Source organism: Corvus moneduloides, chromosome 8 (assembly GCF_009650955.1).
Source record: "Corvus moneduloides isolate bCorMon1 chromosome 8, bCorMon1.pri, whole genome shotgun sequence".
NCBI lineage: Eukaryota > Metazoa > Chordata > Aves > Passeriformes > Corvidae > Corvus > Corvus moneduloides.
This window is the reverse complement of record NC_045483.1, coordinates 27,066,580-27,083,301: the sequence shown is the minus strand read 5'-3', so window position 1 is coordinate 27,083,301 and position 16,722 is coordinate 27,066,580. Positions and strand designations below refer to the sequence as shown.

At 37.1% G+C, this 16,722-nt stretch overlaps 1 protein-coding gene across 2 annotated transcripts in view; it reads left to right on the top strand.

Moving 5' to 3' along the window:
• PARG (poly(ADP-ribose) glycohydrolase) overlaps positions 1-16,722 on the top strand; it is a 61,717-nt gene that overhangs the window by 21,612 nt on the left and 23,383 nt on the right. For both annotated transcript variants that reach the window (XM_032116300.1, XM_032116299.1), the window contains exons 8-9: positions 4,892-4,984; positions 7,131-7,288. In XM_032116300.1, coding sequence (XP_031972191.1) covers positions 4,892-4,984; positions 7,131-7,288 — 251 coding nt within the window. The remainder of the gene's footprint in view (positions 1-4,891; positions 4,985-7,130; positions 7,289-16,722) is intronic.

Here is a 16,722-nt window from a genome sequence, read left to right as displayed (position 1 = left end):
AAATCCATTAGAATTAGGAAACAAGAGACACATAGTCTGAAGGAAGCACTCTGGTTTTCCTCTTCATCCTTAAGAACATGATTCCATTGGTCCTTGTCCTGCCACAAAAGTTAATATGGGGCTATAAAACCAAACAAATTGAAAGCATTAAGCCATTGCTGTCTTAGTATGCTGGCTGCCTGTTGGCATGATGGCTGTGCCTTCCCATGTGATAGATGGAGCTGTCCAAATCTGTGCACCCTATGTGCAGTTTGTTTGCTTTGATGAGCTGTCAGATTTAGATTTAAACTCTCTACCATCACTATCACCCCATGCTACCTCAGATCCTTCTTATTAGGCCTGTCAGGCATATTCGTCTGCTGCGTTTTGGAGGACTGGTTTATAGTGACAAGAAGCCATTACTTACAGCCGTGTTTAGTCAGGCCTTTTTGCTGCAGGATAAATGTTCATTTTGCTAAATTGCAGTGCAGGTTTGGCCAAGAGCTTGTACCTCTGCTATGGCTCACTGAGCCATTTGCATCTTAGGAATTGGAGCCCTAAGTCCTGTTCATTTAATCAGTCACTCCAGTGAAAATAGTGATGGAATTGCCAAATTATTTCTTTGGTAAAAAGCAAGTCATGCTTTGCAACTCCATAGACTTTTCCCTCAGGGTATAACCCCTGCAGGTGTTTAATTCCTACATATTTTGCATGATTGGAGCACTGAATAAAGTCAACACTGTACTTATGTTTTTGTTTCAAATACGGAAGGAAGCCACGAAGGACAATAGTGCATAATAAGGAAAGAAGAAACTGATCAATTGTTATAAACCAAAATTGCTATGGTACTTACATGTATTTTCCTTTATCAAAACTTGATGACAACCATTTCATATTTTAGAATTCCTTAAGTTCTAAATCAAATGTTAGTTCCTTTAAAAATGGAAACTCAGTCCTTTCTCTTAATGTTTGCAGAGTTGTAGCCTTGAAAAAGTTGTACACAATTAAAAGCACATAGGTGAATTCATACTGACATTCATGTACTAGCAGATTTACTTCCAAGTCAGGTGCTTGTTTTAACAACTTCATTCTGACTAGAACATTCCTGCTTTTTCAGTGAGAAGAGTTGCAACTGATATCTATCTGCCTTTGTAGGCCATTGACAAGGGTCATGACTGGTTCTTTCTCAATTACCACTCACTCTGCACACATCTAATAATGCATGACTTTTTGGTAGGCTGCTTTGACTTGTTACTGCATAGGAGGACTACCCCCACCACCAGGTTATTTTCCTATAGAATCAGCAAGATGAAGGATCTCAGGAAATTGTCAGATGAACACTGGAACTGATGAAATGTGGGATGTGTATGTGTCTGTGTTTTTGAGCAGATAGAGTGAACACATCCCTCTTTCAGCAGCATCAAATATGTAGAATGTGTAATGTCACTCTAAATACACAGGATTTTACATCAGGACAAGTCACTGCTTCCCGAGGAGAGTTTCCCTGTAAATAAATCTTCCCTCAGTTCCGTGACCAGGTGTTCTATGTGCTGATGCTGCGTTCTCCAGGTTGGCATTTGCATTGTGGGATGTCTGCCAGATGTAGATGTGTTGTCAGCACTCCATGTCCTGGAATCCTTTCACTTTCCATGACTGAGTGTTCTTTTTTTTGCTGCTTTCAAAGCCTGAAAAGACTGTCACAGGTAACACCAGGCTCTGTGTTGCACTCAGCATAGCTGAGAATGTGCAGTGATGGTGGGTCTACAAAGCTGCACCTGTGATGTCAAAAGAGGTTGTGAGGGCCAAGCAGCCAGGGATTTGCAGGTGTTCTTTTTCATAGAGACCTCAGAGGAATGTTACCTGTACAGGAGAAGTCTGTGAGCAGACAGAGTAAGCTTTAATTACATGGATGTGGCCATTTGATAGAGAACAGTGCTGAGTTAGGAGTTTCTTGACAAGGTCTGTGAACTCACAATGATCATATTTTTGAAGTAGTGGGGTCCTCATGGCACCCAATACTTTTTAAAAAATCCTCTTCATTTACATGTAAGAATAATCAGAAGTCAATGAGAACACTTCTGGACAGTAACAGCTTCAAATTTTGAGGTTTTTCTTTAGTGGAGGTCTAGTGAGAGTCGTGCATAGAAATACTATAGAAAAGAAAGCATACTCCGGTACATCATTAGAAAGGTAAGAAGGAAAAGTAAGATTTCAGAGTTGAAGAAGTGTCCTTTATAGTTAAGTATTCTGCATCAGAGCTGAGCTGTGCAATTGCTGGCCTGCCTCTGTTTTGGGAAGAAGTTGTCTCATACTATTATTATGTTGTTTTCAAAGAAGCATAGAGAAAAGGTTGAAGTCTTGACAGCTATGACAAAGTCTGGTGCCATAATATGTCACCAAATAAGTGATACTGTATAGTCTGTGGCAGTCAGCAAAGCATAGCAGCCACAATTTAAATGTCAGCTTTAAAAGAGAGGAAGTGTTACCCGAAGGGAAGAGAATATCAGAATTTGACAGCCTGGTAGGCATCTGAGGTTAAATGTCAGTTTTTGAATATCCGTAACTTACATACTCATTTTATGGGTTGAGATCTGAAATTTCAGGCTTTAAATGCTCATGTTGTTACTTTATGGCACTTAAAAACATTGTGCCTAAGAACAAAGTTTCCTGCTGGAGCAGATAATGTTTAAGGTTAGGTCATAATTTTCAGTGTTTGACTTACCCTGTGTAAATACGTAGGTGCATATGCAGCCAGCAACAGGAGAGATGCATCTTGCTCATTTCCTATCTTAAAAATAAATTTACTTTCAGAAGTAATTTGTATATTACTTGGATTCCTCCTCATATCAAATTATTTTCATGTTTCCTGGGCTTGCTGTTCTTTTTAAGTTCTTGTTTCATTTTAAAACTTTAGCCTTCATTTTTCTGCCTCCACAAGCAGCATACATAATGCATAGAAAGTAACTGCGTAGGTCTCGGTGTTGTTATATTTCCCCCCTTTTCCCAAACAGAAGTTGACTGTGCTTTGAGCATTTGTTTGTGTCTTGGTTTCTAACTTCCTGAGTACTCTTATCCCTTTATATTACTTGGAGCAGGAGACAACAGAGCCAAGATACTTCTGTAGTTATTTTAATGATCTCAGAAGAACAGAAGTTGTTAGCCTTCAAACAATATTTTCAGTATTTATGAGGAACAGTGTGTCTTGAGTCGGAGGCACCGTATTTTCCTCTTCTCAAGAGAATTGCCAGTGTCTTTTTTACATTCTGAAGTCTGTGTGAAACTTTCCATTGAAAAGTGAGTTACAAAGCCCTGATAATATGACTAAAATGATCTCTTCCTCTGATTTCACAATTAGACTTAGTGTTGCAGAGACTAAAGTTGCTAATACCTTCATGCTGTTTCATCCATTCTGTCTGCAGCTGGTTTTGTGCAAAATTGGTAGCAAATGAATTTTTAAATCGTTACTTGAAAAATAATACTCTGTAGTTTTAAAGCCACCATTTCAGAATTTTAAGGATTTTGGTCTAGAAACCAGTAGAAAGTAGTGGTCTCAAATACAGTTTCCCTAGATGCGGGGGAAGGAGGGAGGCAGACATCTGAGCTGTGACCTTTGTCTTCTGTTCCCCAGCTGTAGTGCACATTGTGCGTTCTCTGCTCTCTGCTTTTTGCCTTGAATGCAGCATGCAAATCTAACAGCCAGTCACATCTGATGCCTGTATCCACAGACAAAAACTTCCACAGCATAGGAATATGCTTTTCTCTTCTCTTCCCTTCAGTCTGTTCGCTCAGCAGAATGTGAGTTTTGAGGTTTTTGTGCTGTTTCACGTATTGGAGCTGCACTGCTTTATGTTTCATTTCTTTCTATAACCTCCTATCCTAGCTTTTCTTAGAAGATCATTGCCCCCCATAAAGAACTTCTTGCATCTTTGAAGAATAGGTGTGTGATACATGAATGGGCATGTGGGTGAGTTCATCTAAACCCTGGTTGCGGGTTGTTGAGCTCAGAACTGGCAGTTGCAACATAGAAGAGAGATCTTGGACTTGCTCTGAATATATTGCCTTGATAAGCTTTGGCAGCCAAACTTGTCAACAGTGGGCCACACAGCATCAGGGGGGGAACTGAGAACAGGACAAGAAGGGTTTGATGTGCCTTGTTCTTGGGTATAAAAGCTTTGAGAAGCCTTGTGAAACATTGTTGTGCCCATTTGTTTTCAGTGTTGTCAATTCTGTTCTCCCCTTCTCAGAAAGTATGTTAGAAGAGAGGGAGAGGCAGCTGAAATAGTTGTATTGTCAGCTGTCCTACAGGAAGATACTGAAAAGATTTCAGCTTCAGCATGTGGAACCAGCTGGGCTGCACCTGTTACGTAATCTGTTGGCTGTAATTCTTGAGGGAACATAGTGGGGATGGATGGCAGAAAATGCCCAGAATTGCATCCTGTTGCATAGGAATTCCTGTTGCTGCTGCAGAGGCCCACTGATCTGAGCCAGGAGTGCATTTTATCTGTCTTTAATAGGAGGATGTCGCAGGTACTTGTCTCGAACTATGACCTAAATATGAAATTTGAGTAAATCATTCCAGTATTTTTGTGGTTAAGTAGTGATTTTTCAGATGATAATTTGGTTCATTGCCTTGGAAAGAGTCAAATGATAACTTATTCAGGCTTCCTTTAAAGGGCATATGGTGACTTGTTTTCTCAACTGCAACTTTTGAGACTTGTTTCTATATCTCAGTCAGTGGATTATTGCAAGGTAAATTCAGTGAGGCACTACTGTGAAAATGCTACAGATTTGGCAGGAAGCTAAGAGGACCTATTCTTTTCTTACTTCTTTTGCATGAGTCCTGTTTTCATGAACTTTTTATTCAATCGTTATTTCTGAGGTAAAAAGCTTTTTTTTTTTCTTCTTTCAACAGGTTCTTGAAGATGCAGAGGCTCAACATCTGTTTCAGTCCATTCTTCCTGATATGGTCAAGCTGGCACTCTGTCTCCCTAGTATCTGCACCCAGGTAAACAAACACAGCTAGCAAGTCCTCTGTGGCAGACCACTTCTCTGCAAACTGCAGCTGATGGCTAAGGTCAAAACATCAGGGTCATATTATGTTCATAACAAAAGCTGTAATTTTTGTGTTGAATGCAGATGAGACCTAGGGAGCATAATGGACAATACACATCTGGAGTTATGTAATAGAATGTAAAAAAAAGTAAATCTCACTGTCACAGTTTTAGCCTGAACTTCAGTAACACTTTCCTTTCTATATGCTGAAGTTGCTTCTTGCATTATTAAATGAAATGACCATGCGACATTTCAGGTTGTAAAATCACACTTAGAAACTGGAACAACTGAATAATCTGAAGCCATCTAATTTTCTATTTTAGAATGTTTTTAACCTTAGAAGTGGTATTTTCATAAAGCTTTCATTTACTTGGGAACATACTTTAATCTGTTTAGAGCATATAGTACTTGCACACATGCAAATCTTAACTAATTCGATATTAATGTTATGGGAGTTAGTTCTGTAAGGAGTAAAGCTGATAAAAGTGAGTAGGGCTGGTCAAGTGAGGATGTATGGTAGGTAACCTATTAGCAGGGTAACAACAATTTGTGAACTCCTTTGTTACCATTTTCTAAATTGATTCTGCTGGGGATCAGCAGGGAAAATCTCTCCCTAGTTTGTTATGCTACAAGGGTCCTGAAGTAGATACATAATTTCAAGCTATGAATATTTCTTTTTTTTTTTTTTGCTGGTAACTTGATGAGGGAAGTTGTTTGAAAACACTATGAAGTTTCTGAACACAAAGTCAAGCACAAGATTTGCAAGTGCATGCAGTAATGCCTTTTATAAAGATCATGTACTGCTAGGCAATGTAAATTGTGAAGATCTCTGTCAGACTCATTTTTTTGGTTAGACATAAAGATAAATTTGTTCCAATATAAGACTATCCAAAATATTCTATTTTTATAGGTTTGTAGAACTTTAATTAGAGTGAGCTTCTCAGGTTTTTTTACTCTTCTAGCTATGTGATTTCAGACATCATAATATAGCTTGTTAATTAAATAGCCAGAAGACAGAATGAGATTCAATGAATGTGAATGTAGTAGTTATAAGAATGAAGGAAAACTTGCTTGTTTTGTGGAGTAAGCAGGGCTGTGTATTCAACAGTCTAAATCAACAGCAGTTTCTGTATTCACAACTAGAAGGATGAAAATGTATCTACATTTCTCCAGTACATCTCCATGTACTGGAGCTAGGCTAATGATGATGGCTGAGAATTTTGGAAGGAGGTGAAAACTCTGTTCCCTTTCTCCTGTCAAGTGGGTTCATAGTAATTGTTACTGGACTTCTTAGCAGTCAGAATGATGTCCCCCTGCCATGCTCCATATTATCACATAATTAAAACATAAATAAAATGCCATGAATGTTGTGAGCCAAAGTTCCAAATCAGAAGGCTAATGCCTGATAAAATGAAAGCTGTGTAATGCTTCAAGTTGGGGAGTTTTTTGTTCGCTCTGCCCCTTTATTTCTTTTTACATTAAGGAAAGCATGACCATAGTAAAATAAAACTTCAAATTGAAGACCAAAGTGAAACTGAGCTTTTTGTTCATTCTGATTATATAAGAATGGATAATTATACACTTTCTACAAATACCATCAGTGTTAGGATAGCAAAAAAATTCATAGCAAGTCATAGAGTTATGATCTGTGGCCTGACTTCCTTGTTTCTTTGTAAATTTTAAAGCATGGTTATTGTAGCTGAAAGCATTCCCTAAGGGTTCTTAACTATACAGCTATTGAAAGTGGATTTCTATTTCAGTTTTTAACATTGCCCAGGATTTGCAACATCCCATCTATTTTTTCCCCTCTGCATTCCCGATGGTTTTGTTTGATAAGTTGTGTTTTCCTGATCTTTCTTTTTATTGTTGATTAGAAATCTGAATTTTGCCAGGCAAGCCCTTTCTGAATTGTCTTGAATAAACTGTTCTTGACTTTTAATGGTGCTGCTGCAATGGCCTAAATTACTCTTGTTCTAATATAACAAATGTAATTTTGTGCTTCTGTTTTTTCTTTCAAAAAGGGTAAGCTAATTATTCTTCTCTCTCCTTCCCTCCTTTCTCCCCTGCCCCTTTCTCCCTCTCACTTCTTTTGTTGGTAGCCAATACCTCTGCTGAAACAGAAGATGAATCACTCCATCACAATGTCACAGGAACAGATCGCCAGTTTTCTGGCCAATGCTTTCTTCTGTACTTTTCCACGTCGAAATGCGAAAATGAAGTCTGAGTATTCCAGTTATCCAGACATTAACTTCAACAGGTATGGCACTCAGCAGTAAATGAACCTGGTAACCCTGCCATGAAAATATTGTTGTTGTTTAGGGGAGAAACTCGTTTGTTTCATGTTTCTGTCACTAAACTCATTAGTTTGCTTTTTGTCTTTTTTTCCTACTGCCTCTAAGGGACAAGAAAACTGCATCTGTGTTAGAAAGGATCTTGTGCACAGGAAGATATGATGAATATTCCAAATTTTTTTTTGTGCATGAGCATGCACAGACACACTCTTGCTCTGGCATAATCAGATTGATGCAGTTCCCTGCCTCCTCATAAGCCAATCATCTGCGAATGGTATATTTTAGTTGTGCTTCAAGTTTTCTGTGCATATTTAAATTAGAGATCGGTGTTTCCCCAGCCACGTTTCTGTTGTCTCCTGTGTCTTCAGTGGTGATCTGCACATTAAGTCAGATCAATAGGACTTCATTCTTAAGCATCCATACCATTATATTAAGGCAGCTGTAGAGCTGCATATCAAAATTAACCTTTCCTTTTTGCTACAAGTTAGCCTAAGAAGGCCACAATAAGAATTTACTTAAAGATACTCTGATGTCTAAGCAAACATTTATTCTTTTTTTCTTAGTGCTAACTTACAAACAGATTTGATGAGAAATTTTTCTTTACATCTTTTTTATAATTTAAATATGCTTATTTCAATTTTAAATGAGGGAAATAGATGGAGACATTTTCTGCTGCGGAATATTATGGTTGACATGGACTTGTAGATTAGAAATACAAGTTCATTGTTTCTTGGCACTTCCATACAAGTCTGTGTAGATCAGCCTTAGGTTTATTAGGCTGGAGCTTGGATAGATTATTGATCTAGAGTTCGTCTTATTCCTCACTGTTAACAGCTGTAGTGTATGTGCTCTGCCAGCTGAGATCAAATATAAAAACAGTGTTGCCTGTGATCCAGCACACTTGGGTGCATGTGTTATGAGAGCTGTGTTAGACTAGAACTTCCCAGAATATCTTGTCAGGCATGCTAATGTACTGATACTGGTTTTGGTGGCTGCTGCCTTTAAGGGCTGTCACAGGTTTGTCCCTATTGTGTATTTCAGAAGAGACACCAGGATCACTGTCTTGGTGTTTATCCCAAGAGTGGAGTGGCTTATGGAACAGAAATGTGGGTGGGCATTATTATGCCATACAATTCAGTGTATTCTTCTACCAGTAGTTTCTAAGAACAAATAAATGAAAAGTACTATTGATGCATTCTGATGTTCAGAGCAGTGTAAGAGGAGAGTGAAAGGTCTGGAAGAAGCTCTCTTTGACTGCACACTTCTAGCTGTATTTTGTGGTATTTTTAAAGGACTTCAAGCTAATGATTTTTGTTGTAACTTAAACATTTTATAAACCAACCAGTTAAATTTTGCAAGTTGGATAATTTCTTACCAACTACAGAATAAAATGCTGTTAAATAACTGGAGTAAATTCATATTCTCCTCTATGAACATTGCAGAGCAATGTAAGGTGACAGTAGTACGGTGCTGTACTTGTGGTTAACTCAGAGCATAATATTGGAAACTACTTATAAATAAAAACGCCTTGGCAAATTATTAGGTAAATATTTTCCTGTCATAGACTCGAAGAATGACCACTATAAAGCGTTAACCATTCAGAGTTTTCATCTCATTCCAGTCAGTCCAACATTGTTTTCTGACTTGTCTGCCTGGTGCTATCATAGTAAGATCCAACAATGTTATTTAGAAGGGGAAGAGAGCAGACAACCTTCAGGCCTTCCTTTTGCATTATGAATGAGGCAGTGCTCAGCTTATAGTCACACAGGGTAGAAAGCCATTTTTATTTGTGCAAGAACAACAATATTGTTGCCAAACTGGAGAAAAGAAAGGAAGCTAATGTCCTCTGGTTAGTGAGGATTAAAAGTGGCTCTTCCTCAGTGTTTGCCAATTTATGCATTTATTAGATAAGTACAGTTTCCTTTTCCAGTCCTTTTTTTTGCTTAACCATTTGTTGCAGCAAATCTACACCCCTACACCCCCTGTATTTTGAATTTGATTATAAGCAGAGTAGTGAAGGTGTGACAGGCAGTGGATAAAATTGAGGGAATGTGTCATTGAGAGTGGGATTGGTAGGATAAAAGCAAAAGGAAGAGTTGTGGATAGAGTACTACAAGACTGTACAGTTTTCTGCTACTGCATATAACCTGCCTTAGTTAAAATCTAAAATGAGGGGGGAGAAAGAGGATAGATAGTATCTTATGTCTTTTTTCTTCCTGTCAACCCTGTCTTTTCCTGCCCTGCAAAGTTACTTCTTTAATAGCAAGGACAGAGTAAACTGTCATCTTTTCAGCTGTTGTTTCAGTCTTGTAAAGATGACAAGGTTTGGTTCACTGCAGTGTGTATTTTCAGCTTTTTAAAAAAAGCTTTTTGGGAAGCTGGATGTACTCAAAAGGCAGTAGGCAATGACTGGAGTTAAAATATTTGTGACTTTTTTCTCCCTGTTCATAAAAATGTTTTGATGTAAAGGCTTTGGAGGCTGCTGCTCTGCTCTGTCTGCTTAGGGACAGGCATAACAGATTGTTCACACAGCAACCTTTTGTCCCCACAGTATTACGGTCTGTAGCTTAGTTAGCTAAGTTCAAACTTAGTTCTTTCCTCAGCATTAATTCATCTGCTACATGACTGTGAATAAATGACTTCGTTCTTTGAGTATCAAAAAATAACCTGCTGTTGTTCCCTAACAAAGCCAAATTACTGAGTGCGTGGATGGTAATGTTTCAAGGTTTTTTCTTTAGCAAAGGTGGTGTTCCTCAATTCCTTTATCCATGTCCTGTCTACATTCATACAAAAGGCTCCCACTCCTCCCCTCAAATCTGTGAGACTGAAAAACTGAAATTTGTGACTTCTAAGTTAGAAACACAAGTGTGTAAGTTTCCTTGTGTTTTTGGTTTTAGACAGCAGTCTGTTATCAGTTCACTTTATGGAGACTTAAACATTTTTACCTTTTTATACACTATAAAATAATTATGGTTTTTACATTTAAATGCTGATACGTTCCCGCTTTCCTCCCAGTCTTCTCCCTGCTTTAGGTTTTTATGTGCTATTAACTACCATATTTTAAGTTCCACCCCTACTCATCCCAAGGTACGAATCTGTTTGACAGAACAAGAGTCAGTGTGAGATAGTTTAAAATTTAAGACTCATTGAGACATGAGTGCAGGTGATTGGGAAGAAGGCTGTTGTACGTGTTGGTATCAGCATACATCATCTGTGCTTCACCTCTCCTCTCCTGCTCTTAGTCTTGCTGAATGAGAGGAGAATAAAAGTGGCCATTCCTCTTTTGACACTGAAGCACTTGGTTTAATGGTGTGTTGTGACACTGACTGTCCATTTTGATACCTCATCTTGTTACAGACTGAAAGTCACCTGTGTATAATTAAACACTCAGTAATGTAATTGAATTCTTCCCTTTTTTGCTTGGCAAGGATGAGCCTATTATGAGTCTTAAGTAATTAATAACATAATTCATTTCAAATATAGTTGGTAAAATCGAATTCATAGTTTAAGAGCTTTAATATTTATGAATTCTAGTAGACAGAATGACATCCATTCAGTGGCCAAACATTAGATCATACTAAATAGCGTAAAATATTGCTACTGTTCAAATTATCAAGTTAAATTTAGGGTGCTCAATTTTTCTTTTTAAAAAACACTGCTATAATATATATGATGACAGTAGATTGGGCACATTCATGCAAAAATAACCCATCACAAAAGAAAGAATTGAATTGGCCATTTTATTTACCTTATTGATGAATTTTTCTTGGAAATTGCATTCTGGTTGAATATAGAGCCTGAATTGCATTGACTCTCTACATTTATGATGTTGGTTGCAGAGTTTAAAATAGTTGATTGTGGTGATAGTTGTAATTACACTATAGACACTATAGACAGTATAGAATTTGGTAGTTTAGGAAACTGTCTAGTTTGGTTGTATGCAAAAGCAAAATGAAAGGAAAAATGTCTGCGATCTTGAGCCAGTGTTCTGGAAAGGGCACAGGTTGGTCAAGGACCTGTTTTGCTTCTGCTGTGTCTTTGACCTGCTACAGATTTGTTTTAGCTGTTGTGTCAAGTTAGAAGAACGCTTCCATTTTCCTTGTTCAAAAACTCCATGGTTAAACTGGAGATGTGAGAGCTCCCATCAAAGCCACTGGGGTTGAATTCATAACTGAAGGCAGTAAGTGTAATGGCATAAGCCTGGTAGATCTTCTGCCACAAATATTAGCAGATGCTCTGGTCTGAAACCACCAGTATTCCTCTAGGACTGAATCTTTATCAAACAAACCTTTAAAGTAATTTCAAGTGATTGGAAATGAGGAGAAAAACACACTAGTTAAGATATATTTCTTTTATGGAATATATGATATATGAAAGGAAATGGGAAACTGTATGGTACATTTATGCAGGAGAATTGAAATCTAATTTACCAGTAATGCAATTATCTCTCCATAAACAACATCAATTTCACAACATTAATGAATATTCTCTGGGGAATAAATTATCTAATGACTTTGAGAGAGCTTGGTTTGGACTGAGATGTATTGCTCCTCTTGTAAGTGGTTCTACAGTTTTTGAGTTAAAGGACACTGATCCTACAAAACTCATTCTGTTACACCTACTTTGGGCATGTGAATTGATTAGCTTTGGATGGATTACTTTGAGTATAATTTTCTGTAAAAAAATTTAAATCCACATTTGTGTTTGGTAAATGTGGAAATACTCTTTAAATAGGCAACTTCAATAGGACACTATTTTTATGAATCTGTCATAATTACTTTGCTGTAGTGATTAAAACAGTACCGAATCTGAATATTTTTAGCTTAGCAAATATAATAATGTAGTCCAGAACTTAGTTGTACTGTGCTATTGGTTGTCCTTTGGTTTAGATTCCAAGGGTGAAACATTTTACCCTGCTATTCCCTGGTGTTGAGCAGTTGGAGTTAGCATCTTATTATTTCATCAAGGTCAGATACCAACCTGATGTATTTTAAGACTCATAAATCACCAAACCTTTTGTTAAAACAGATTTATAATGCTCCAAGTTACTTGCCACAATAAAGAGAACTACAAAATGAAAAGTGCAGAGAAGAGAGATGTGAGTATATGGGAGTGTCTGAGATGAAAGATAGTTTTTTTGCATCTAGATTTACCAACAAAATTACATTGCTCAGTTTTTTTGTTTGCACACATCTTAAAAGTCATTATTTAATCTAGAGATGAAGTTCTAATATAACATAAGGTTGTTGAACAGTGCAGTGTTCTTAAATAACTTCTCAGATGACAACAGCTTGTACCTATGACACATCACAGTAAATAAGAAATTGCCCATGAGGTTGAAATATTGAATGTTTTGTTTTTCTCCTACTTGATACGAAGGAAATTAGAAAACTCTAAAATTACATCCTTTGTAAGCAAAGAGAAGGAAGGCAGTTTTAATACAGAAAGAATTCATGTTGAGTGGAAGAGGCACACACCAGGCACCAGAAAAGCAGAACCGAGGTTGCTGTGCCTGACTTCTGTACGGTTGTGCTCTGTTTTCCTATTGGGAAGTGCAAGATGTGGACAGTGGCATTTCCTTTTGTTTGTCAGAAGGATGGTTAATATGCCTGCTTTTCATGTCTCTGGAAGGAATTCCTCATTTGGATTATTCTGCTTTTGATTTCCATTAAGTCCAAATTTCATAAAGTGAAGTTGTGATATTCTGAATAGTTTTCTTTCTAATACTCACTTAAAATATTTTCAATGATTGCAGGACTTTCTAATAAGGGTTTATATTTTATATTGGATATTAGAATGCCCCATTTAAAATTTGGTAAGGTTTCGTTATCTTGCATTATCTAACTGATGTGTAAGTATTTAAAGCTGTCTAGGGCAGTGGTCTCCAAGCTTTTTTGATCACACATACCTATCAGTAAAACATGCTTGAGCGTGCATCCCCAATGTATTCCTATTTATTTATTTAGTAATTACATACATGTGCTACTTTATTAATATATTGCATTATAAAAATTTAGAAAGGGTGAGATACAGATGAAATACAAACTAATTTAAAATGTTTTTTATTTAATGAATGGGACAAAAATATATTCTTCCTGCAGCCTAGTGGATTGTCTTGCACACCCCTTGGGATAGTTTGGAGACCAGAGTGGGTCTGGGGTATTACTGTTCACAAAATACAGCTACATACCAGGATTGAAACATTGTGTAGTTTGTTTCCCTTGGCAAGGGAAGCATAAATTATAGCAATGAAACACTTGTTGCAGCTTCATTCTTCGTGAAAAGTCCTTGACTGGTCCTATCTCCTATCTTTTTCACTGAAGTGAATCTTGAGTGATTTAAAATTCCATTTTGAAAGGTGGATATGTTTCTGTATGGAGGGAACCCCACCCAATAAATAATCAACCAAAACAGCTTTCTCAGAAAATACTTGAGGCAAAGGATATGGGTAGCTAATGCAATTCCAGTTACTCCTATATGGTAAACAGGTTAGCTTTCATGTATTTAGAGAATGAAATTGCTCTCTGTCCCGTGCAGTTGTGTGATAAGCACGCATAATTACAGACACATTCCAAATCTTACACGGTGGGCTCCTCTCTCTCTGTGCACATTAATGCACACAGCTTTCTTTGACCTTAGATACACCAGTATCTATAGGCAGTCCTTAATGTGGATGTGACTAAGGTTGCCTTAAGCCCAATTGAATAAAAAATGTCAAATCATACTGAGAGAGAATCCTTTTGAAACAGTGTTTTGATAAGCTGTGCTTAGTGTTGGAAGTCAGAGCTCAAAAAATACTTCATTAGAAATATGATACTGGTTTTGAAAAAGAGAGAGTTTTATATTTCTCTTTTGTTCCTGGAACTCCACTTTGTTTTCTGGGGTTTTTTTTATTCCAAGAGGTTGGGAATTGCAGGAGAAAGATGAAATAGATGCCTCTTATGTGCTTCCCAGTGCAACTAATGCAATCCTAAATGATGGGGTTATTGGGCCATTCAACACTATATTAGTTTTTCCTTTAGGGTGCTGTGTATCAGCATGAAATTTCAGTGGTTCCTATTGAGGATGCTCAGCAGCTGAGAATGCTCAGCCACTTAGTCAAAATAGCCCTCAATTGTATGGAGGGGAGTACAAGTTTGATAGTAACATATTTAAGCATATTATTTCCACCCGTATATGTATATATATATGTATGTATATACCCACATATATATACATGTGTATATGTATATACATACCCGCATATATATATATATGTATGTATATATACATCAGGTAAGCATAGGCTTGAAATGCAGCAAGATAGAAAAAGCAAGATATTTGGTTTATTCTCTTTTCCAAGTGTTTTGTCATCCACTACCTTAGACTAAAACTGTTTAGTGATTAGCTCTGTTGCTGAGGTCGAAGGAAACGTCTACTCAGTATTTTCGTTTCTGCCTTAACTTTCCATCCTCCCCCCTACTGAGTCCCTTTACTGGGTGAAATTCATCTATCCATATGACTTCCATGTAAATCCTTCTTTGACTTTAATTTGTAGGAGAGGATCAGGTTTTAGTAAAATGTTTCATAGTTGTTTAGATGTTACGTTATCTTTAGTGAGATCGTGCTAAAATAGAAGAAACAACTCAAGTGTGTCTTCAAGTCCAGTAATAAAAGGCAAAGACACTTTTTAGTGCATGTGGGGTAGTGGAGGAAAAAGAACACATGGTTATTTGTAGGGATCACAAGTACAAAATTGTATATCCACACTTCTGCAAAGAGTACCTGTGGAACGCCATGGATTTCTGAATGGGAATTGTTCTTTGAAGTATGATCCATAGTGCAAATTTTTGCATATTGTTACAGCGTGTACGCCTGTCTGGGTCTTACAATAGGTTCCAACTTCAGTGTAAAGACATGATTATTCTCTTTGAAAAGAAACCCAGCCTGGCTGTGGAAATATCATTATGAAATTATTGAGCTGGGAGATTAAATCACGTGATTGTAATGGCTCCTGCTGGAGCCAGTTCTTAAGAGTAACATCATGGGAGCAATTTAACTCCTTGGAAATTAAATTTTACAAGTATATACTGTATTGTAATTTTACCTTGATCAGAAACAATGTATTTGGGAACTGTTTACTTAAGCTGGTTCAAATTCTCCTCAGTAAACTCCATGCATGCCGAGGTCACTTTTGTGAAGCTCTTAATGTTCTTAAATAATTTTTCTCTTGTGTCATTTTAAACTCATCCTTTGAAGTTCCGTGCAGGTTTGAAGTCCACTTGCTCAGGAAGGAGTTTGGAACAGATTCTTTGGAGCTTTTGACTCCAGCTTTAGGAGGTGGAAATATTGGTTGCAAATATGACAGTTTTGAGTTGACAGTCAAGACTGCAAAAACCAGAATATTGATTGCACTTTTTAAAAAGCTTTTTTTTCCACCCCAAAATTATTAGGAAAATGCTAATGCAAAAAAGGTACATGTTTTTGTAATAATTGTTGAAATGTTATGAACTACTGCCTTGTATCTTTACTATATATTTAGTGGCAGTTTTGCATTTTCCCAATATCAGTTTTTACTGGTTTTCGTATTTTATTTCTCATGTATTGGATTTCTCTCCAGAACAATTAAGTGTCTGAGTATTTGCTAGAAAAGTTTTTTTTATTTAGCTGCAATGACTTTAGCAAACTACAATGTCATAAGCACAAAGTTCTCCCCCCTACTTCCTTATGCTTTAAAATCTCTGGCCTTGAATACTTAAGCGTACCTCTGTGGAGGTCTTCTGTTTGATTAACATTGCTTCTACCCTGGCTTGGCTGGAGAGGCAGAGATGAATTTGCATCTGTGTTTGGTGATCAGTCCTGGAGGCCTTCTCAGCTCCTGAAGTGATAAATTGAAGACACTGCATGGCAGTGGGAACGTCCTGTACAAAGCCAAACAGCTTACATACGCAGTTGCCAGTAAGATTTCAATTACTTCACCTGAAAGTAGCCTTGCAGTGCTTTGCATTTGATTTACAGTGCACTTCATTTGGATGAGTTCTTTAATTGAAATTAATGGGTTTTGGCCCTAGGTGGTTCTGTCAGGAAATTGTATGGTTTCCACTTAGATTTTCGGGTGTTTTTTTAGTAGGATCTGTGTCTCAGCACTTGTAGAAGAATTTTATTTAATATCTTAGTGATGCTTTCATATTGCTTTATTCTTTAAAATATTTGCTTCAAAAATAAATTTTTCATAATTGTGCCTAATTTATTATTTCACATATAGGTTCAAGGTAAAACGTTTGTAACTTTGTCATGTTATGTCTTCAGTTAAATTAATGGGGTAGGACCAGGCCAGGATTTTTGAATCATGTAAATATCACTTGCTTTTCCTGTTGCATTCACAAATCTGACTGGTTTTAGCTTGATCTGACTTATTCTA